At 42.6% G+C, this 22,685-nt stretch overlaps 1 protein-coding gene across 9 annotated transcripts in view; it reads right to left on the reverse strand.

Moving 5' to 3' along the window:
- The window catches only part of dock3 (dedicator of cytokinesis 3), a 308,157-nt gene that overhangs the window by 46,673 nt on the left and 238,799 nt on the right, over positions 1-22,685 (reverse strand). For all 9 annotated transcript variants that reach the window (XM_078171836.1, XM_078171839.1, XM_078171833.1 and 6 more), the window contains exons 10-16: positions 12,615-12,696; positions 11,621-11,681; positions 9,602-9,749; positions 6,021-6,109; positions 4,438-4,563; positions 2,032-2,156; positions 226-388 (exon numbers count right to left, since the gene is read on the reverse strand). In XM_078171836.1, coding sequence (XP_078027962.1) covers positions 226-388; positions 2,032-2,156; positions 4,438-4,563; positions 6,021-6,109; positions 9,602-9,749; positions 11,621-11,681; positions 12,615-12,696 — 794 coding nt within the window. The remainder of the gene's footprint in view (positions 1-225; positions 389-2,031; positions 2,157-4,437; positions 4,564-6,020; positions 6,110-9,601; positions 9,750-11,620; positions 11,682-12,614; positions 12,697-22,685) is intronic.

Below are 22,685 nucleotides of genomic sequence, written 5' to 3' on the forward strand. Positions count from 1 at the left end.
AAACTTCACTTTATGAGAAACTTCACAATCATATGGAAAGAACCAATTTATTTCTTAATTAAGTCGTGAAAAGACGAGCAGAGTTGCATCCATCTCACACTGTTAATCTTCTTTTCACTGACATAATTGGGCCATGGGCCACGTCTTTGCATTAAGTCTATGTATAAAAAGTTATCATTAAACTCTACCATCACTGTTAGTACTACAGTAGCAGTAGTTACTCACTGGAGCAGTGTCTGAACTCAAAGCGCAGGTGGGACCCTCTGAAGCGGTCAATGGGAATTGGCAGTTTAATCACCTCACTCCATCGAGGGCTGTTGTTGTGGTAGAGCACGAAGGAGCGGTGCTCCGGCATGTTGGGCTCACCTGAACCCAGGCTGATGCAGTCCTGCAGGCGGAGGCAGAGAGAGACATTACTTTGCATGTAAACCGAACTGCACCAGACATGCCAACAGGCCCGGAGTGGCTAATCGGGAGGACTGGGACAATACCCAGTGGGCCGGTCTGACGTTTGGGCCGCGAGGGCCGGTGCTCAGTTATTTTTTTTATTGGGCCGGTGCTCAGTTATTTTTTTTATTGGGCCGGTGTTCAGTTATTTTTTTTATTGGGCTGGTGCTCAGTTATTTTTTTTTATTGGGCCGGTGTTCAGTTATTTTTTTATTGGGCCGGTGTTCAGTTATTTCTTTTCTATGGGCCAGTGTTCAGTCATGGCACTTGGTATCACGTATGCTGCTACCGCTGAACCTGGGCCGCCTCCACTGGCAGCTCTTTTTTTTTTTTTTTTTTTCATCTCCTCCGAGATGTAGAATGTGTATTATAGAAGAAAAACACACATTTAAGGACCGCTGACTTGTATCATCAGAACAGACATGTCCTGTGATTTTCAGCCTCCTTTCATATTTAATAGAGGGGGATAATACCTGACAGTAATATTCTCAGCTGTCAGGATGTGCCTGCTGTAAAGGGTAAATATAATCATAGAAGGCTGAAAATCACAGGACATGTCTGTTCTGATTATACAAGTCAGCAGTGTAAAGCTCAAGCATGTGGGGGCCTCCTTTCATATTTAATAGAGGGGGGACTGTATCTAAAACTACAGCTTTCAAGATGACCCTCGCCACAGGCCTTTGCCACCTTGGTCTCGAAAAAACCCTGAGAGATAGTGTTATTAGAGAGTGCAACACTTTTTATTTATCTTTTTTTTTCAATTTTTTATTTAATATTTTTATTTATTCTTTTATTTAATTTTTAAGGTTTGGGTATCTGTGAACACTTATTTGAACAGAATGTAGATTCTGATATTGTTGAAAAGGATGTTGTGTTGTTAAGAATAATGTTGGAGATGTGCACTCATGTTGAAATAAATCTACATTGTGAAGCAACCCTTACTTGCACTGAATTGAAAATATTTTAGAAAAACACACTGAATTACAAGGCTTTAGAGAACAGTGCGCTATTGTAGACTTAACCTGTAAGGTTATAATAGGTCGTAATCTAAAGTGGGTCGATCTGAGGCATGAAACTCCAGGGCTGAAAATGAGTCCCACTCTGGCCCTGCCTGCCAACACACATAAACTGTCTCTGGCGGGTGCACTTGTTCACCTTATCTTTCCCAGTGTAACATCTTGTACTGTTTAGTGGGAGGAAATGTTATCATTGCCACAAAGAGAGAACAGTTGGGAATGTTTTTGGAAAATATAGGAGAGGTTTCTTGGATCATGGTAGCACATGTGTTAGCTTAAATCAAATGAATAAAATATTTGACATCTTTTTACATTACTGGTATCATTCAACTTTTCAGTGACATTCATACTAATTAAATCTTTTCCAAATATTCTTACTTCTTCACCTTCTGACACATTTAAACCAGACATTCAGTGCAGCATCGGCTTTTCAACATTCAGCATTCCCACCAGAATTTCTTCAGAAATTGCCTTCACTTGTAATTATTATTAAACATACACATTACATTATACTGCTTCATATATACTGTACATGTAGTGGGGGTGTGTAGCAGCAAAGCTTCCCAACCTTTAGGATCTCTCCATCAGCGTACAGCACATAAACAGTGACTTCAATGTTCTTCTGAACGCTCTTCCCTCCTCTTTCAAAGTCCCCTCGCTCCAGGGTCAGGTACAGGTCGTTACGGATGTCACCTGAGGAGCGGGATGGAGACATTGCAAAATAATTAACAAACAAATAAGTATTCATTTTTAATCCAAATCATAATAAGTCTGACAAACACTGTAAACTGTGTTAAACTGTGATGTTGGACTGTAAAAAGTGAAACATATGACCTTATACCCAACGCAGAGCTGGATATTCTGGGTATGTAGTGTCCACAAACACAGATGGAGGCACACACAGCATCTCGACTCACACACACATTAAAGCTGAATACCTCTGACATACACAAGACTAATGACCTGTGTTAACGTGTGTGGATTCATTTATCATCTCAGCTTGTCCTTATAGAGGAGATGTCACCATTAATGTTTAAAGATGGGAGTTAAATGCTCACTCCATCACTGCCTGAGGGGACGCTATACGTGTGTATGTGTGTGTGTGTGTGTGTGTGTGTGTGTGACATGCATTGTTAATGTATGTGAGAGAGGTGTAGATAACAATGCAGCCTGACTGTTTCATAATGTCTGTTTTGGAGGGCAGTTTGAGGGTAAATGTAAATCTCTTTGGTTCTGAGGAGGATTTCTCTCTCTATGATTTAGAGTATTCACCATAAGCACTTACACAGAAAATAAAGTAATGTATCTTTAAGAAACCGTCTGATCTGTCAGCTTCATGCTGCTGTCACATTATCCTTTCATGCTAGAGGAGTAAATATATTTGACATGCTTGTGGTGAGGTGGTGTAGGGGTGGAGGCTGCATGCAGTGTTAATTTATTATTCAATAATATTTTTTTAAAAGGAGAGGGTGTTCGTTTGAGATTGCTGAGATTAGATTGCTATTGATGTGGTTATTCGATTACTTGTACACTTAATTTGTATGTCAGTATTTGCCGAACGTACAGAGTAATCGCAGCCCAACCTGTGCTTTTTTGTTTACCATTCAAACTGGGTAAAATCATATTTCCTTGAAGACCTGTGTGCAGTGTGTATCCCTTTGCTCAGCACCCCGTTGCCCTGCTGTCACTCTCTCTGATTATCATGACACTACTGCTGAGGGAGTGTGAGCTCTGTGCAGTTGGTGGGAGTGACACAGTGATGGGCCAAACTGTTAGCATCACATGGCTAACATTACCTAACAATTATGAACGGGTCTAACAACAGGGTCGAGCCGTTGATGTCGATGTTAGTTTGTTACTGGGCAGATGTTGAGCTGACCAGGAAGAGAGCGGTCCTTCAGCGCTGTGTCTAACCTTTGTAATGGCAGCAACAGAAAGTTTCCTATGTTAACTTTGAATTCATGCTTTAATAGGCTGATTGAAGCCTGGCAGTTCAGTAAATTAATTATAGATTGCACTTGTTTTATGCTGTGTTCCAAGTTTGATTCCTATTCTTATTTCATATATGTATCTTTTGTGAGTGTACTCTTCAGTATTTAATTTGAGTACTGAAATATAAAAATTACTTGCCCATCCCAAATGTGTGATCTTATTCCACAGACAGCACAGCATCCACACACAAACACAGACGTGTCCGCCTTATTGGTGGCTGACATGTTTCAGAGTGTCTTCATTAGGTTACAGCCAAATAGAAACGTGGACGTTAACCTAACCAGGAAACTAAACCACAGTTCCAAAACAGGAAAAACATGTTTTCATTTTCAGACAAAACAAAAAAACAATCTAACCTCTACATCTATTTCTTTTTTAATTTAAATTTATGCCTTCTTAAAAACCCATGTAGCCTATCAGCTTTACAATAATATTGCTTGTTTGTGAATTTGCTGGAACTCCATGGTCTTGTCCTTATTGCACATGTCTGTTCTGTTTTGTTACAATCAAAAAACTACAAATCTTCTCTTACAGAGTGAGTGATTCTGGTTCGAAACAATATAATAATAACAACATTTTCACATATAATATTTTCACAGTGACACACAACAGTTTCTCGTGACACAGACAAACCTGAGGAAGTTTAAAGGTTGTTTGTAATATTTCAATTATGAGGGAGGAAACATTTACTGAAGCGCGTCTCTTTTCATTATCTCTTATTTGTTTAGTGGCTGTGAACAGCTGATAGCGTTGTGTCTGTCAAGGTTAATTTCATAAACCAAGATAGTACATAAAGACTAAATGAATAATTCAGTGGACTGAAACTGTAGACTTGAAACATGTTTCACCACTCAGCCAAAAAAAAATCTTTACTCCTGAACTGAAACATCTGGAATCATTTTGCAAATTCCTCCTCTTGACTCTCATTCCACAAACAAATGAACTGAGGCGGACCCCTCTTCAGTACACGTGGCTGTCTCACCTGGCATGATGACATCGGGGAAGCCCAGCTTGCGTGTCATGGCCACCCCCCTGCTGAAGATAAGTGGGTTCTCCCTGCGGACCTGCTCCATGTCGCCCCTCAGCAGCTGCAGAGAGATGATCAGACCTGCAGGGATGGACGGAGAAGTTCACTCGCAGCTTAGTTAGTCAGGACATTTCTCCTGTATCACTGAACACATGTGTGATTACTGTCATGACTACAGAGACCGGCTTTTCTTTGAGTGTGTTTAGGTTTATCTTTTGCATCGGGAAGCTTTAAAGTGATGATAGCTTTGATGTTTTGAAACTTTGACCTGAGCTCTTTCTCAAACTGAAGGCACAATGAGTCGGCCTTTGATTCTCTACCTGAACCCGACTGGGCCTGACCTGACCTGCTGGGTTCAGGCCAAGCTGGGCTGTAATTTTTTTTTTTAAAATTCTCCTCGGCTTGAATCAGGTCAGGTTTGCGAAAGTTTCCTGTTTATTCTAATTTTCTTTATGTAGACCTTGTAGTATGCGTAATGTCATGAGGAATGTTATGGGCTGTGTTGCCATCAACTGATCACAACCCTGGCCACTCAATGAGAAGCAACGTCATACAATCTCTATTTAATATATATGGCATATGGCAGTTTTTGGGCTGTGCTGAACATTCAGTAGGAGAAGGTGCATGTCGGAGATCGTATCATGAATATCTGTTACCACACTGAAAAAACTGAAGTTGACCTTAGCTTGTAATAAATGAGAGTTTTTGCTGATATCCAATATATAACAACTCATCTGGCCAATAACCTGATACCGATATATCCATATCCATATCCGCACCTTATTTTACTGATCATCAAGTCTCTTCTGTAGTGGAATTAATATCATATTATGCATGCAAACTCTCATTGTGATATTAAACACAATGCTTTTCAAAGTATGTAATATTCATTCATTATGCAGAATAAGATTGGGCCTGATGTTTAGGGCCTGATCACAGCTCTAACAGTGAGTACCTGAGCTACAAAGCACAGCACATCTTTATTATTCGATAACCTGAACAATACGTGTTAATACATTTCCATTCTGAAATAAGCTCACAGCCGCAGGTGAGAATAACCACATTTACAAAGTGCAGGAAAACACACAGGGCAGAGGAGGCTGACAGTTCCCTGCAGTGACACCAATTAAGACAATTTTCTAGCTGATGTCAAGTGCTGACATGCATGTGTCAGTCAGAGTGTGTGCTGCTCTCCAAACTGCTGCTGGGAGGCATGTGTGTTTGTTTTGTGACTGACTTTATGACTTCGGTGTTTATGTGTCTAACTGCGTTTATTAGTGTTTGTAAAGCTGTCGATTAAGTGCCTTCTCACTTAATAATGCAGTAACACAAATACTGTTGCACTTCTTGTTCCTAAAATCAACAAACCTCTGTGCCATGTGCTCTAACAGAGGTAACAAGGTGACTTATTTGTTACTAGGAAAAAAATACACACAGTTACAGATCTGCACAGACTTGGCAACAAGAGAGGCTGATAAAATCACACACACACACACACACACACACACACACACACACACACACCGTGTCTGTCTTACCATAGTTGGTGCTAGGAGCTGTGTATTTAGTGCTGGACTTGCGGATGATGTTCTCGTGGATCTGGTACCATTCATTCTCATTGTTACACCTGAAAAACAACAACAAATCTCTCTTATTAAGCAGAAACATTTTGTGTCACTCATGTTTTTAACAGAAATAAAAATCAAGGAAAGGCACAATTAAGAACATGACTGTCTTAGAGTAGATCATCCTATTTGAAACATATGACATAAATAAGAGTATTAAAAGGCTGATTCATGCTTCATGTGGAGGAGAATGCAACAAAGTGCATACAGTTTATATGATGTGTGTATGAGCCACAAGGCAACAGAGGGACAAGCTGGAATGTGAAGCAACATAGATGACGCCGCAGCTCCTCCGTCCTGAAGGAAGAAGAGCGGCTGTGTGTGACTGCAGTAGTTGATATGGTGTCACTGACATGTAAACAGTTTTCAGTCACATCAACATCATAGGCAGGAGACCCGAGGTAGTCAGAGAGGATGTGTAACCACCCAAGGAGCCTGAACCATCCTCAGGAGTTCAGCTAAGGTCGCTGTGAGGCATCAAACACACACACATGCATGCACGCACGCACGCACGCACGCACGCACGCACGCACACACACAGTCACAGTTACATCATGTTTTGACTGTGAGCACTGTAAGGCTCCTGCAGGCAAATCTTCAGAAGTTTCAGCCAAGGGCGATTGCCAGTGTGTGTGTGTGTGTGTGTGTGTGTGTGTGTGTGCGCGCGTGTGTGTGTGAGATTGAGAGAGGAATGTGCTGACGGCATTATAAGACCGCAGAGTCGACTCTGAGACAACACAGTGAAGTGGCTGTCTGTAGCTCATGGGGACTCTCTCCCTCCTCCTTCTCCTTTACATAATACAATGTCAGAGTGAGAACACAATAATATGAGGGTGAAGTGTTACACCAGGTGAAGAATAAAACCAAAAAAGGAAGAGAGAAAGGAAAAGGTCAGTGGTATGTAAGGATATGAGGGCTATACCTCAAAGACAGCTCAATGGAGCCAGGCTCTCTTTATCTGAGCTTGGCCAACAAACCCTAAAGCCTCAGTCAGAGATAACATGTAACACAAAGGTGGTTATAAACTTGCTCTGTTAAGCCAGGCTTTCTTTGGCAGGTTCTGCGCATGTCCACATAAAACAAGTCACCGGCCGGGTCGCGAGGGCAGCAGGCTGAGCAAAGCACCCCAGACGTCCCTCTCCCCAGCAACACTTTCCAGCTCCTCCTGGAGGACCCCAAGGCGTTCCCAGGCCAGACAAGATATGTAATCCCTCCAGTGTGTTCTGGGTCTGCCCCGGGGCCTCCTACCAGTGGGACGTGCCCGATACACCTCCAGCGGGAGGCGCCCAGGAGGATCCTGATCAGATGCCCGAACCACCTCAACTGACCCCTTTCGACTCCAAGAAGCAGCGGCTCTACTCTGAGCTCCTCCCCCTATCTCTAAGGCTGAGCCCAGACACCCCACGGAAGAAACTCATTTCAGCTGCTTGTATCTACGATCTCATTCTTTCGGTCACTACCCAGAGTTCATGAGCATAGGTGAGGGTTGGGACGTAGATGGACCAGTAAACTGAAAGCTTTGCCTTCCGGCTCAGCTCCCTCTTCCCCATGACGGACCGGTGCGGTGCCCGAATCACTGCAGAAGCCGCACCGACCCGCCAATCCATCTCACGCTCCATTCTACCCTCACTCATGAACAAGACCCCAAGATACTTGAACTCCCTCGCTTGAGGCAGTAACTCTCCCCCAACCCGGAGAGGGCAATCCAGTGGTTTCCGACAGAGAACCACGGCCTCAGACTTGGAGGTGCTGACTCTCATCCCAACTGCTTCACACTCGGCTGCAAAACGCCCCAGTGCATGCTGGAGGTCATGGCGTGATGGAGCCAACAGAACCACATCATCTGCAAAAAGCAGGGATGCAATTCTGAGGTCCCCAAACCGGAGCCCTTCCTCCACCCGGCTGTGCCTTGAGTCAAGTCAAATGGTGTGTTATGCGAATCATTTAAAATAAACTGTATGCCACCTTTATAGATTAGCTTTTTAAAAAGTATTACAGTTAAAAAAAAAACACTATTAATTCAGTTAATGCGAGGGAAGCATGCTGAAAGAAAATTACTTATTTGGTGTAAATGCTGAAAGCACTATAGTTAGTTTGAAAGGCTGGTTGGATAATTGATCAGTCGATCCTAATGAGAGCAGCAGCTGCTGCAGAGGCGAGTGAATCAAACTTTTAGACCCAGCACAATAAAAGCTTAAGTTTCTCTTTCACTGCGCCTGATGTTCTGCTGCTCCGTCTGTTCCCAGAGTTCTCCACTTCAAGAATGTGGTGCAATGAACGATCCAGCTCCAAAAATAAAAATGAATAAGTGGCTGCAGATGTTGCTCTGTGGTGGGCCGCCATAAATGAATGAATGAATGTGTAGGACACCCCGAAGAAAGAAAACAAATATTCTGTGAGTCCACAAAATCAGTCCTCTGTTTGCCAGACTTTATACCCTATGACATCACAAGTTTGAGACTTACCCTCTCTGTTTTCTGGCTTTGAGAGAGGGTAGATCGTGTTCACAATCGTGAACACGATCGTGTTCCGGATAATATATCCGGATATTCTTAATTTAGGTGTTGTTCCCCTTTAAAAGACAGCCACCTTCATAGGACGGAAAACTCCAACTTCAGACTCAACATACCTCGCTAAGCCACTCATCTCTCTTCATGGTACAGCTCAATGATGAAAAAATATGAGACATCACCTTCTTTATTGACTCTCCTCACTGACCTTTAATCTTTTGGCCATCCTCCCTCTCTAACTCTTTATATCACATTCATTTTAACAAGCTTCACTCTGAACTACTTTTCCTCGCTGCCCTAAAATGTTCAGCTCGTGACAAAAGCTCTCCTTCTGAAAGGAAAATAGAGCCCTGTGTGTATGTGTGTCTCCTTTTCAGTGAAGATGTTTGTGAGATGAGGTTAAAAGGTTAATGACACCCATTTCATGAATTCCTTCCTGCTGTATCGTATTTCAGTTCGTACTTGTGAACTTGCAGTTCTCCTTTCTAAAGCTATGAACTAGAGATCTGACCCTTGTGTATATAAAATGAATGGAGTTATGATTTTATGAACCTGTTTCTCTGTGAGTTCTTGCTCCCAGAAAACTTTAATGTCTGGTTAGTACCTGCTGGTAGTGCAACGGTATCAGATCTGTTTTGGTGTGGTGACTGTGGTGTGTGTCAATTTAGTGTTGAATAAAATCTGTTGCAATCAGCAGATCTTCAGCCTGAAAGTTAATTAGGCTAAAGTAAAGTTTTTCAGAAGTCAGAAGGAAGCTGGTTATAAATAAACTTCAGTTCCAGGAGAAACTCTTATTAATGCCTATAAAATCATGACGATCATATTAAGTAAAAAAAATCAAGATAGACACAGAAATATATATAGCATAATCATATAATAAATCATAATGCGTATATATATGTGTGTGTGTGTGTGTGTGTGTGTATGTGTGTGTGTGTGTGTGTGTGTGTGTGTGTGTGTGTGTGTGTGTGCACGGCTACGTACGTGTAGACTTTCAGGACAAAGTCTTTCTCCTCTTTGAGCTCTGAGATGGTCTGCAGCACGTCGCTCATGGCCAGGATAGCACAGCCGTACGGCCGACGGTACTGAACATGTGGAGGACCCTTCTTACTGTCATTCAACAGCATACGACCTGCAACAGGAAGTGTGTGTGGTGGTGTGTTATAAAGCGAGAAATATTCAATATAGACAAGAATCCACATTCATTCTGCAGCGTACAAACATTAACTTCTGTCTAAGTTGGAATCTAACAGTCTAAAAAGCTGAAACCTTGGCCTTAATAACAGGTCGTATTTGATTTGGTCTCCTTTTATAAATGATGACTCATAGTCTAATGTAGAGGCAGTACTCAAAAATGACCCGTGAACTCAACTCTTCCCTCACAGTCTCAACAAAAACAAATTCAACTTAACAAAGTCAGGGCTGATTGTGTAACATTGTGTTGGTGTTGCAGATTTTTCTGTGTCCCACTGAATAGAAGGTTCCCACGCATTTCTACCAACAAATTTTCAAAACTTTACCAGAATTTTTCTACAATATTTTATCATATTTCCATGACTTTATTTAAGCAGTTTAAAATGGGTGGGCCTACAGAGCAAGTCCTCCCCTGTCCAAGTAGATCCATGACCCAACACAGTGGCTGGATATCGCTTATCTGAATCACGATACCTGGTGATTCAACCAATAATGTATATTTTACTGAATCACCAGGTATCACTAGGATCAGTGGCTGTAAACAACCAGCCTGTTAAAGCCAACTCTTTGATCTACAGGCTGAGATTTAGTTGTGTCACTGTATGACTGCACTGCAGCAGCCTCCCACTCGAGCTAACATTAGCTATCCATCAGTAGTAACTGTCACTGGCATCATTTAGAGATTTACCACATTGACAGTAAATATGCATGTGTCTATGGGACTGTACACATGCTGTGTTTTTTGCACCCTGAAATCCAATTTTTTCAATGTAGAAGCACAGGAGGCACGCTAAAGTGAGAGTGACGCCGCCTCAACGCATAAGCATTCCAGCGCACCTATTTTCAGAGTGCAACAGCTGCTCCCTGAGATAAACAAAGGGTGTGTTTGTAGATCCAGCATGATGCTGATGAGACCCCTGTTTTTTTGAAGAAACAGAGTGTTCTGCTTCTACATTAATTAACAAACAGTTAAGTTAATCACGCATTCACTCCGATTGGTGCTGCGCTGCACCGAGAGCGTTTACGGACGGTCCAGTTTGTGTCAGTGTGGTCTGGCACTCGGAGTATTTATCAGCAGACCCAGAGTTCAACTTTTGCATGTCATTTGAAAGGAACAACCAATCACAGCCGATAGATATCTCTCTCTTTTCTCCTGTAAGTATCAGTCTGAGATAAATATAGAAAAGAAGTTGGTCGTTTTATTTCAGGGCCACCCAGAGCTTTACATCAGTCCCACAGACAATATTTTAGGCCTAATACACACTCAAAAAACAGCATCTGCAGGAAGATCAGCTCTGCACTCAGGATTTCAGGTAAGCAGGCCATGATATGGTGCTAGTTATGGTCGCTTAGCAACAAAATGTTCCTCTGCGCTCTTGAAAGCTGGATCAGAGTCTCACAAGAGTAGCACCCAGTGGCTGACTTTGCGTTTCCCAGGCAGTTAAAGACGCAGCATGTGTCCCAGCGCTAATGTGCCTTGGCTCTATCTCTACGCAACAGCTTTTAAGCATTTTCCTGTTTTTCTTCTGATGTGACAGCGTTTCTTTACCTCAAAAGGGGGCACGGCCTTGGTGATGACGCTATGTCGGCCTGGTTTATGCGAATCATGTGATACTAGTGACGTTTCAACAACAATGCAGCACTAGATGTTCAGTAAGTAGGCTAATACAGAGGATTTGTGTAGCGACATTTTTATAAATGTGTTTTAAACAACAGCCAAAAAAATGTAAAATCAAAACTTTTCTGAAATTTCTGTTACTTCCAAACTATGTCCATGCCTGGAGGAATTTAAATTTTCTGCAGTCTGACCTGTTCTGATGACCTGGGAGATGATGTAGAGATCTCTCTTCATGTCTTTGTTGCTCAGGTCCTGCAGAGTCCAAGAGATAGAAACAACACAGAAACTAAAAATACAGGTTCAAATGCAGCACTGACGTTTTCTGGCTCTGTTAAATGACATTAATCACATCTCAGTAAGAAAGGAGAAGGCAGATGATGATGTGATGATGTGCAGGAAATATCAAGGTTTATATTCAAACCTACAATATAGAAACGCACGACTGGAGATGTCCCCGCAGCATTTTTTAAATATTTGCTCCAAGCACCAAAACAGACTAAAATGACAGCAGCATCCACTGTGATTTAAAAAAACAGGAAAGAGACTGTCGTGTTTTACTTGCTTTTGTAAATTTTTATTATTTTTTATTTGTTTTATGCCTTTATTAGATTCCGTAGAGAGACGACAGGGAATGAAAGAGAGACTGACTGACTGAGGATGCTGCGGTTCATGGTCGCCATCTTCACCCCGAAACCACAGAGGCTTCAACTAGCTTTTTAATAAAGAGTGCCTTGTTTGTTGATGTCTCTTCACCTTGTTTCTTGTATTGTTATTGATGTGCTTAACCTTGTGAATAAGCCTTACACAAACCTGCAGCGTCTCCTGCATTTTAGATGCTGTATTCATTATTCATATATTCATTCAAATGCTACCGACTTGACTGAGCTTTATATCATTTCTGGAGCATTCATAAAGCAAACTAGACAAACCTTTATCCAAAAAGCCTCACGCTACCAAAGTAATGAAAATGTGTTTGTCATGACTGGTTCCTGGTGGAGTTTTGCTGAAGTCATGACTGTGACTGACACACAGCAATAGGGGGCAATGTATCCTCACTTTTATATTCCTCCTCCCAGTTCTTCAGATGTACTCTTCTGTAACTACACTAACCAGCTGCATTTTAAGCACATCTTTAACATTTTATGTTTGTGTGTGTGTGTGTGTGTGTGTGTGTGTGTGTGTTACCGTGAAGAGGGCACACAGCCTGTCCACCTTCTCTGGATTCTTCGGTCCGCCATTCTTGTTCAGTCTGACCATGAACTTCTCGCTGAAAAACACAAGTACAACAACGACCGTCTTTAAGTTAAGAACAAGGTTTAGTGTCCGTGAGTGAGATTCTGATCCCTGAATTTACTTATGACCTGGGGGAAACTTACAGAGGAATAGTGGAAGGTGTTAAGGTCTCTGTTAGTGCCTGGGCACACTCGCTGCTCTGGAGATCAAGCTTGTGATAAAATCTTTATCTTATGTCCCAAAATTCTGATTATCAGGTAGCTCTCAAGTTGTCAATTTCAGAATGTCATGAATGTGGAGGGAGGTATAAGTATAAAGAAATTTCCAACATCAAATATGATTATATCAGTCTTAGGAATTGCTGTGACCTCATCTGCATGGTCCGCTCAGCCCGACTCCAAGGTGAGGAAACCACGAGCAATTTACCCCTGGTGCCCTGCCTGAATCTCCTCGGGGGATTTCTGAAAGAGATAAAATTCTCTCTGATTTCTCCTCATGCCTACTTCTCTTCTCCCCCCGGAGCACCGGCAGTGAGGAAACTCTAAAGCAACGTGTCTCAGCCTTTTTCGCTTCAGGGAACAGCAAAATATCGTCTGCTGGTGTCAGCGACTCTGTTCTTTAACCCATATTTATCCAGGGGGAATATGACTAAGCTGACATGCTTTTATTCAATAATGGTGGGCTTGACATTAATACAGTGAAGCCTCAGACACATTAAAAGATTTCTCCAATCATAAGTGATCTGTAAAGAGTGAGCGGAATAGCCTGATACACTGACATTTGCTGATTTTCTCTTTGTTTGACGAGAACTAAACACCACCTGGCTGCATCTGGCAACAGAATATATGAACACACTGTTTAGGTTCCACCAGTACATGAGATTGTATCTATGATATTTATACCACATTATTTATCAATTATCACATGATTTCAAACAGAATTGCCTACTACTGCCCACCAAGTAATTTGATTGGACAAGAGTATGAGTGCTGATATAGGGCACATTTAATCTCAAACCTTTTTTCACCATTTTGCTACAGTTTCCGGGTTGAACGATATGTTTTGTGTGAAACCGGCACTCAGGTACTGTCGTGCTTTCGGCTTACGAAGTACGCTAGGCTAATCCGTCTGGATGTGCATGGGTGGAACGCACTTCACAGGACAAGGAATCTTCTGTTTCTGTACTTTGCTTAACTTCGGCGGGTGAGTACTGAACATACAGCCATTTACATCAGCGAAGCCTTACAGTATGTTTTCTCTCATTTAGTGGGTGTGTCAGAGGTGTTACCCGATGTTATTTTAATAAACGTTTTGCTATGTTTTGTGCGGGCTAAATGCAGCCATAGACTGAATCACAATAACTTCTGGTTAGAGAACCCCCGCATCACATATATCAAATGAAATGGTGCTGAGCAAACTCTACCTCAAACAGTTTTCAGCCACCCAAAATAAACTCCCTCCTGTGTTCAAAAATCTGTTTGAGTGTACACTATAATTAAATATTTTCCTCACCTTACCTTGTCGTCAGACAGCCTTTTTGCAACAGGTAACTGAGACCGTTATCTCAAAGCCACCAGACAAAAACATTTTAAAACACGTGGGTTGCTGGTCTACTGCTGCCTTGATCACTTAGTGTGTAAGACAAAGCACTAAAAATATTCCAAATATAGCTACACTCAAACTGATATTGATTTTTTAGGGTGGGTCTCCGTCAAATATGTTTTGCTGCTGCTCTCATCCACAGCAGTACATTGTCTAGCTTTCATGCCTGTAGATTTAGTTGATCAAAGATGCTAGCAAAGCAACACAGTACATGAAATAAGCACAGCGGAAATGTCAGATAGGTCGGACCACCGTGTGTAACTATATATCTATATATATCAACAGTTTGAGGACTTCTGAACTGTTGATTACATTAAACGTTTATGAGCCTTCACTGACAGTCGTCGTGACAAACTTTGCACCACAAAGATGAAAATATTTCCACAAGTAACATTTGAATTATGAATGTTCCTCAGAAGAGAACGAATGGAAGGAAAGAAGCCTGAATACTTCTCGCAAACCTCCAGGTGTGCTCATGTGACATCAGCCGACGTCGCAACACACTGTCTGAGCTGTTAACTCAGTGGGATCATACATGTTACCAAAACGACTGTCAACAGACTTATTTCACTGGTTGCACTATAAATGGAAACATACAGATAAATGTGAGCTGATACAGAGTAGCTGGCCTGCGGTGATGTTCAGACCTACACAGAGTAGAGAGCTAGAGTTCAGGAATGTTTTTCTTTTGCTTGGCAACAGTCCAGTCTCAGTTGTGGAAATTAAGCATAGCGTCAGTTCAGGTAGCACACGATGTCAAGCTCAGCTCACATCCCAGCTACATCAGCTGATCAACCAATGGATCAGCTGACTGATGAAGGGAGTCAGCTGATAGATCACATGATTCCTTTCTATGCAACCAATTGGTGAATCTCATTCAGGGCGCCCTATTTAAACTGCTCTGGCCTGTCTACTGTTGCCGCTTCCTCTGCAAGCTGCTTTGCAACCTGCCTCCACCCCAGCTCCTCCTTTTCATGTTGTGTCTGACTTATCAGTGTAATCTGCTGCTGCACTCCCTGCCTTATACTTCCATGTTGGCGCATGGAAGGGCAGGAAGGTGTGCTCTCTCTGCCTCAGGCTTTCCTTGTTGGCGTGTGGAAGGGCAGAGTTGTGCTCTCCACTTTAGGCTTTCTGCATAGGTCTGAGGACAGAACAGAGCCATACCCCCAAATATAATACTGCAAATGGAAATAAAGTTTTATTTGACTACAGTGGTCCTGACTAAACTATTTGTGTTGGAGTCACACAAATGATTCCTTAATATCTTTTATCATAATCTGCTGCTTCTTACAGTTAATTAATTAATCGTGCCTGTAGAACTGTTGTATGACAGTATTATCACACTCAAGGTCGTGTTGTTGTACTGAATATCAGCACGACTGTGATTATTTTCTGCACTCAGCCTGTGGCCTCAAGTCTATGGTTGAAGTTGAACTTAGACTTCATTTATCTTGCAGATGTTTACAGTTTGTGCTGCAATTTGGACAAAGTTTCTGCTCCACTTGACAGACACATGGCACAGAATCATGGGAGAACTAGCCTCAATAAAATCCATCATGTTGGAAATAATCGTGGATCACTTGGATGGTATAAGAGGTCTGGCTCTTTACATTACAAAGTGATTATTTATAATACTTCATGATTTTGCTGTGAAACTGCTGTAACAGGTAGTGAACGCTGTGTAGGATGAATTTAGACTAATTAATGTCTGTTGCTGCTCACATTAACTTTAAGTCAATAGTGCTGCCGTGGAGTTCAAATCATTTACTACATCTCACTACCTGAACATACAGAATTTCCAGTTTACTTGAGTTTATTATGATTATCATTTGTGTGGGATTGACTTACACATGTGTTCCCTTAAACTGTATCTCATTACAGGAAAACAGTTCTTAATAAAGTCTTTATTATTCAGTATCTACTCCCACACAATAAAAAAACATCTCTCGGGTTATTGCTAATGTTTGCACAATTCCCTGCAAACAACAGCGGCGAGGGCCGACAAATCCCCACAACACACACTATGTCCGACTCTTTAAACTAAACAATTTATTCTAATCCCCAGAGATACTGCGGCCCAAACAAACAAATACAACAAAAGAGAATAAATATGTATTTCTCCCCAAACAGTAGGAGAGTGTGTATGTGTGTGTATGTGGAAGACGTGGGGGGAGGCGGTGCGAAGAAAGATTGAGTTAGTGGTTTTTACATTCAATCGTGGCTCCTGTTACAGAGAGACAGTTTGTGGTCGAAGTGAGCACACACACACACACACACACACACACACACACACAAGATATATGCACATGTGCTATCCAAAGTAATTTGTAACCTTCCCTCAGGTGGCAGCAGGCACACACACTCATGCACATACATCACACACACTCACTGTTCACCTACACACACATACACACATGCAGACACAGGAATGAATCACACACACACAAAACCAGAGATGAATTATTCACACAATTTTATGTCGACATCAATATGAAGGAGGAAAAATAAACAACGTGGATGCATTCAGAAAATGTTCTGTTTGACACAAATGTGTTCAAACACACACAGATTCTGGCGTTAACGCATGGATACACACATACACATGCAAACACACACTAATGTATACTGCAGATGGATGTATGCTTGGATGCACTCAATCACATGCATATACGGCACACACACACACACACACACACACACAAACGCACAAACACACAATCTGTGGAGATGTATATAAACCAATCATTTCCACCACCATACATCCTCTAAATGTACCACATCTGACTGCAGTTGAGCCTCAGCTCAAACACATACACACACAGTCAGACTGGACGTTTTATTTATCCAAAGAAATTTGTCCAAACACAAATGTTATTAAAATTCACACATGGGAACCGCCCACACGACCACCTCCTTCCACTATCAGCCACACAGCAGATCCCCTGCATGGAGCTTGGACTTTTGATCAGTGTCACCTGACAGGAATGACATATTTTTGACAGTAAAAAGTGTCGCGCAACACTTTTAATTTATGGCGCGCACCAGGAGAATTTCTTTATGCCGCAGACACTGTCACATTTTGGCATGTAGTGTGATTTGTAGAATTACTGTTGTCGCCATGGAGAAGTAGTTTTAAATCCACACTGGCTCTGACCTGCATTTAACGTCTCTGTCCATAGAGGCAGCCGTCTGTACGGAGCTGAGAGGACAGAGACCGGCCAAATGGCCTTCACCAGGCTGACTGACAACAGACATTTACTAAGCTACTGTACATAGTTTTCATGTCAGCGCCACAGGAGGAAATTACCATGGGACCACTGAAACATTTCGCTGATGCATGAATTAAAAATGTTGAACAACACTCTTAAAAGTGTTGAGCACCCAACCATAAATCAGCCTTGATTACTCTCTCTGCCCAGATTCTCCACCTGACTGTGGGATTTAAACCACCAACCCTGATGTTATCCATTACACATGCTCTCCAACCTGCTCTGTCTATTAAACTGCCCCTAATCTGGACTGGACTATAAACCAAGCAGCAACCTCTGGGCTGAATAATGAAGACAATGCCAAAGTGCCAAACACTGCAGTTCCTCTAATGGCCACTTGAGGCTGGCTCCAAGGGCGAGTCAATCCCTATAGACCCCCCATGTTAAAATGTCCAACTTTACAGCAGATATTAACATGTTTACAGCCTGGTGCAATAAACAGTTTTGGTCTCTGTAGCTCATTTACCCTCCATGACAACTGAGAGCTTAGATTCTTTGCCCGAGCCCGAACCCGACCCAGACCCGACCCGACCCGGACCCGACCCAACCCGTGGGCCCCCCTTGACGGTGCCACTGGCCGCACACATGTGAGTTGTCGACGGTGACAACGTGTGTGTCGGCTTCTTCGAGTGTACCAAGTGCAGCACGATGCTGGTATATGACAGCATAAAGACGGGGACCTCCACACTTAAGAGCAGGGGCGGGCTGGCCATAGGGAGGTTCAAGAGTATTCCTGAACGGCCAGTCTGTTCCAGGCCGAACCGGCCAGTGGTCGGAACCTTTTTTTACCCCATAAAATGCAGCTGGGGTTGAGCGCAGCAGCCTGCCCTCGCAGCCGCAGGTGGCAGTGGCACAGAGTGGAACGTTAGACTGGGTCCATCTAACATTTTGCATATTAAGGGGGGATACAAGCGGCTAGCAAGCACTGCCTACATGGCCCTATCATCCCAGAGGGGTCGGGCCGGCCCGACAAACCCGACCGGAAAAAATATGCAAATGACTCGGGTCGGGCCTCTGGCTTCCTTTTATTCGTGCAGACAATTAGTCTAATGCTGGTGTGTCGGCTGTGTCGGGGCTGGGCTTAAAAACCCGCAGACCGGGTCGGGTTGGGTTGTAATTTTCAGGCCCATTGACAACTCTAGTTTGTGTTTTTGGATGTGTTCAGGGCACACAGAACATTAAAGGTAGCCTATCAGCAATGTTACGCCATACGTGCATAAATCATTAATCTGCTTTATCAATTAAAAATAAAATCCATACTGGCTGACCAGAAAAAAGCACAAATTTCTTTATTGCAAAAGAAAACAGCCTATTTCAGGAGAGAGTCTGTGTTCAAAGTTAAAAGGATAATATTTTTACCAGCTCAAGAAAAATACATTAAAGTGAGTAATTCATTTACAGTGTGTGTGTGTGTGTGTGTGTGTGTGTGTGCGTGCGTGTGTGTGTGTGTGTATGGCGCTTTTGTTATGTTGATTTTTATATTGTATTTGTGTTCTAACACTGAATTCTTTGCTATCATTGTTGCTGTTATTGTTATTATTAGCTGACAAGGCCGGTGTCAGTCGTGGAGTTGATGCAGAGGGACAGGATAATGCCAGTCATAGGAGTGAGGAGGAGGAAGAGACAGATGAGGAGGGACAGGAGAAGGAGGAGGAGGAGATGGAAGAGGAGGTGGAGGAGAAGAAGGAGGAAGAGGAGGAGAAGGAGGAGGAAAGTGGAGCAGGAACCACAAAAAAACAGTGCCAGGTACAGGTGCAGTGTGCAGGACTGGGTTGGCAATAGGTCTTTGCATAGAATTATATTATATTCAATACACTCTATCAATCAATCAATCAATTTTATTTATAAAGCCCAATATCACAAATCACAATTTGCCTCACAGGGCTTTACAGCATACGACATCCCTCTGTCCTTATGACCCTCGCAGCGGATAAGGAAAAACTCCCCAAAAAAAACCCTTTAACGGGGAAAAAACGGTAGAAACCTCAGGAAGAGCAACTGAGGAGGGATCCCTCTTCCAGGACGGACAGACGTGCAATAGATGTCGTACAGAACAGATCAACATAATAAATTAACAGTAATCCATATGACACAATGAGACAGAGAGAGAGAGAGAGAGAGAGAGAGAGAGATGCAGGTAATGACAGTAGCTTACAACAACATTATTGAAAGTAATAATATTATAGTTATAGTTCTGGCTATTGTGGTACAATATGTTGAAAGTATGTATTAATATCTGGCAGTATACATGTGTGACAATAGTCATATGTGTATAATAACAGTAGAAGTATGACTAATGACTCTACTGACTGACTAATCTGTGTGTGTTGTGTTTAATATCATTAGATTGTTTTTATACTGCAAATAAAGTATTTGTGTTAAAATTACGGTTCCACTTGCATCCGTCGTGCGATCAGAAAAAAGGCCTCTCCAAATCAAGCTCCTGGGCTGAATTTCAACCCCAGCCCACCCCTGCTTAAGAGACACATGACGAAGGCTTGCCATGGAAAGAAAGACAAGAGTCTGCCTTCAATGTCCACGTTCGTATCCTTAAAAAAACAAGTCTGGTTTAAACCGGACTCGGGCTGAATTTTTTGGGCCTGATCTAAGCTCTACTCTCTCCTTCACAACTCCACCCTCTCATCCACATAAGGTTACTGGCTTCAAAAAAACAAGATGGTAATGGCTGTAATGGTGAAATCGAGGCATCAGAATGGCAGTCCACAAACCAGTGGGTGATGTTATGGAAGCTGCATCTTTGTTTTATACAGTCTGTGCTTTGAACTCACATTTGTATTTAGTACTTCTACTGTTCCCTTCACTTGTTGTTCATGTAGGAATGATATTTCAAGACCCACCGATATTCCTTGAACATTGATTTAAAACATCAGTGTGCACAACTCCAGAAGTCTTAGACAATGTGTAGAGGAGCAAAATCTCCAGCCACCAAAGGGTGTGGAAATTTTTGTGGACTGGCCAACCAACCAAGTATTATTAAGGCTTTCAGTTGACTCTATTAACTAAAGTGACAAAATGAAAATCACACAGTGTATTAGAGAGAACACACTCTCACTGGAGCAACAACTCCTGAACACAACTCCTGTGGTCACTGTAAAATCATGTAAGAAGAAAAAAGGAAAGCTAAAGAGAGGAACATTATGGTGAGAGGAAGGTGAACAGAGTCCTGTGAGTCACACACCTTGGAGAGATGAGATTTTAAGGTCTGTTACAGAACACAGAGAGAGACCGTGCTGTTTTTCACTGGTAAAAGATTAGAGATAGATTTACGGTACTACAGTGTTTCTGTGTGCAGTGCCTGACCAAAGACTTGCAGCCACATTCAAACAAGCAACAGGAAAACCTTAACTCAGACAGTTTGCAGAAATGTCAAAAATGAATCTGAGAGACACATGAAATTAAAGAAAGATATTCTAATAGAAATGGTTCGTTTAAAGTATTGCTCCTCCTGCACAAACAAAAACAACAAACATGAGGCTTCCTCAGACTATTGTTGGCTGGTCCCTGAAATATGGAGTCTCCAGTGTGCCTGCAGCGACAGAGAGGAGAGACGAGAGGAGAAATCTGTTGAAGGTTTTAGCTTCCTGTGAGAAGTCCCCACAGAGACACACTGAGGACTTTGGGAAGGAAACCAAAGAGAGAAACCACCTGCTGAGACCCAAACACATCCCCAAACTCTGCCTCCATCTCAGCCTCTCACTCCACATGGATCATGGTGCTTACTGGACAAACAAGAGGCAACACACACACACACACACACACACACAGATTAAAGTTTTAGTTGCACAAATAATTCTCAGAGGGAGAGCTGCTCTGAGGGCAAACACTCTCAATGGGTGAGTTAAATCTCAATAGCTGGAGGATTATTTAGAAAGTTAGTGTCAGCCATAAGTTCCTCCTCTCCTCCTTTTCTTGTCTCCTTTTCTCTCTTTCTTGCTCTCCTCTCCTCCTTCCTCTCATTTTCTATCCTCTTCTTCTTTCCCCCCTCTCCTGCTTCCTCTCCAATTTTGTGTCCTCCCCATCTTGTTTTCTCTCCTACATTTTTCCCCTCCTCTCCTGTTTCCTCTCCTATTTTGTTTCCTTCCCCGTCTTGTCTTGCCTCCTTTTCTCCTCTCCTCTTACCCCCCCCTACATTTTCACTCTAAACTCTTTGTTTCCTCTTCTTTCTTGTTTTCTCTTCTCCTTTTCTTGTTGACTCTTCCCGTTTTTCCTCCTCTTGTTTCCTCTCCTCTCCTACCCCCCTGTGACCTCTCCCTTTTTTTCCTTCTCCTCTCTTTTATCCCCTCATCTCCTCTTTCCGCCCCTCTCTTGTTTTCCTTCCCCATTTTCTTGTCTCCTCTTCTCTCATTTCCTTTCCTGTCCTTCTTGTTGTATTTCTTCTCCTCCTTTTCTTGTCTCCTCTTGTCTCCTGTTTCCTCTCCTCTGCTACATTCTTCCCTCCTCTACTGTTTCCTCTCCTCCTTTCTTGTCTTCACTCCTTTCTTTTGTCTCCTTGCTTCCTCCTTCCTCTCCTCTTGTTTACTCTCCCCTTTTTCTTGTCTCCTCTCCTCTAGTTTCCTTCTCTGTCCTGCTTGTCTTATCTCTTCCCCCACTTTTCTTTCCTCATCTCCTCTCTTGTTTCCTCCCCTCCTTTTCTTGTCTGGTCTCCGCTTTCCTCTCGTCTTCTTTTCCTCTTATCGCCTGTTTCCTCTCTTACCCCCCGCCCTCCCTTCTCTCCTGCCCTCTCTCCTTCCTTCTTCTCTTCCATTGGAGTGTCTCAGAGGAGCAGTCTTGTCATTAGACTCTAATGCTGAGTCAGACTAGACATTGAAAACCGGCTGCCAAGGTCAAAAGTGTGTGTGTGTGTGTGTGTGTGTGTGTGTGTGTGTGTGTGTGCGTGTGTGTTAGTACATCACTGAGCCTCTAGCTGGTTTGTGATGAAGAGACAGAGAGAAACAAAAAGATGAGGGAGAGTTTGTTGAGCCCCTCTGTTTCCTGAAGGGGACAAAAATCCAACACACACACACGCACACACACACACACACACACACACACACACACACACACACCCTCATGCCATCACAGTTGACCTACATCAACCTCATTATTGACATTAGCAATTCCTTAAATGTTAGCATTGTGATTACTCACTAAT

Source organism: Epinephelus lanceolatus, chromosome 1 (genome assembly GCF_041903045.1).
Source record: "Epinephelus lanceolatus isolate andai-2023 chromosome 1, ASM4190304v1, whole genome shotgun sequence".
NCBI lineage: Eukaryota > Metazoa > Chordata > Actinopteri > Perciformes > Serranidae > Epinephelus > Epinephelus lanceolatus.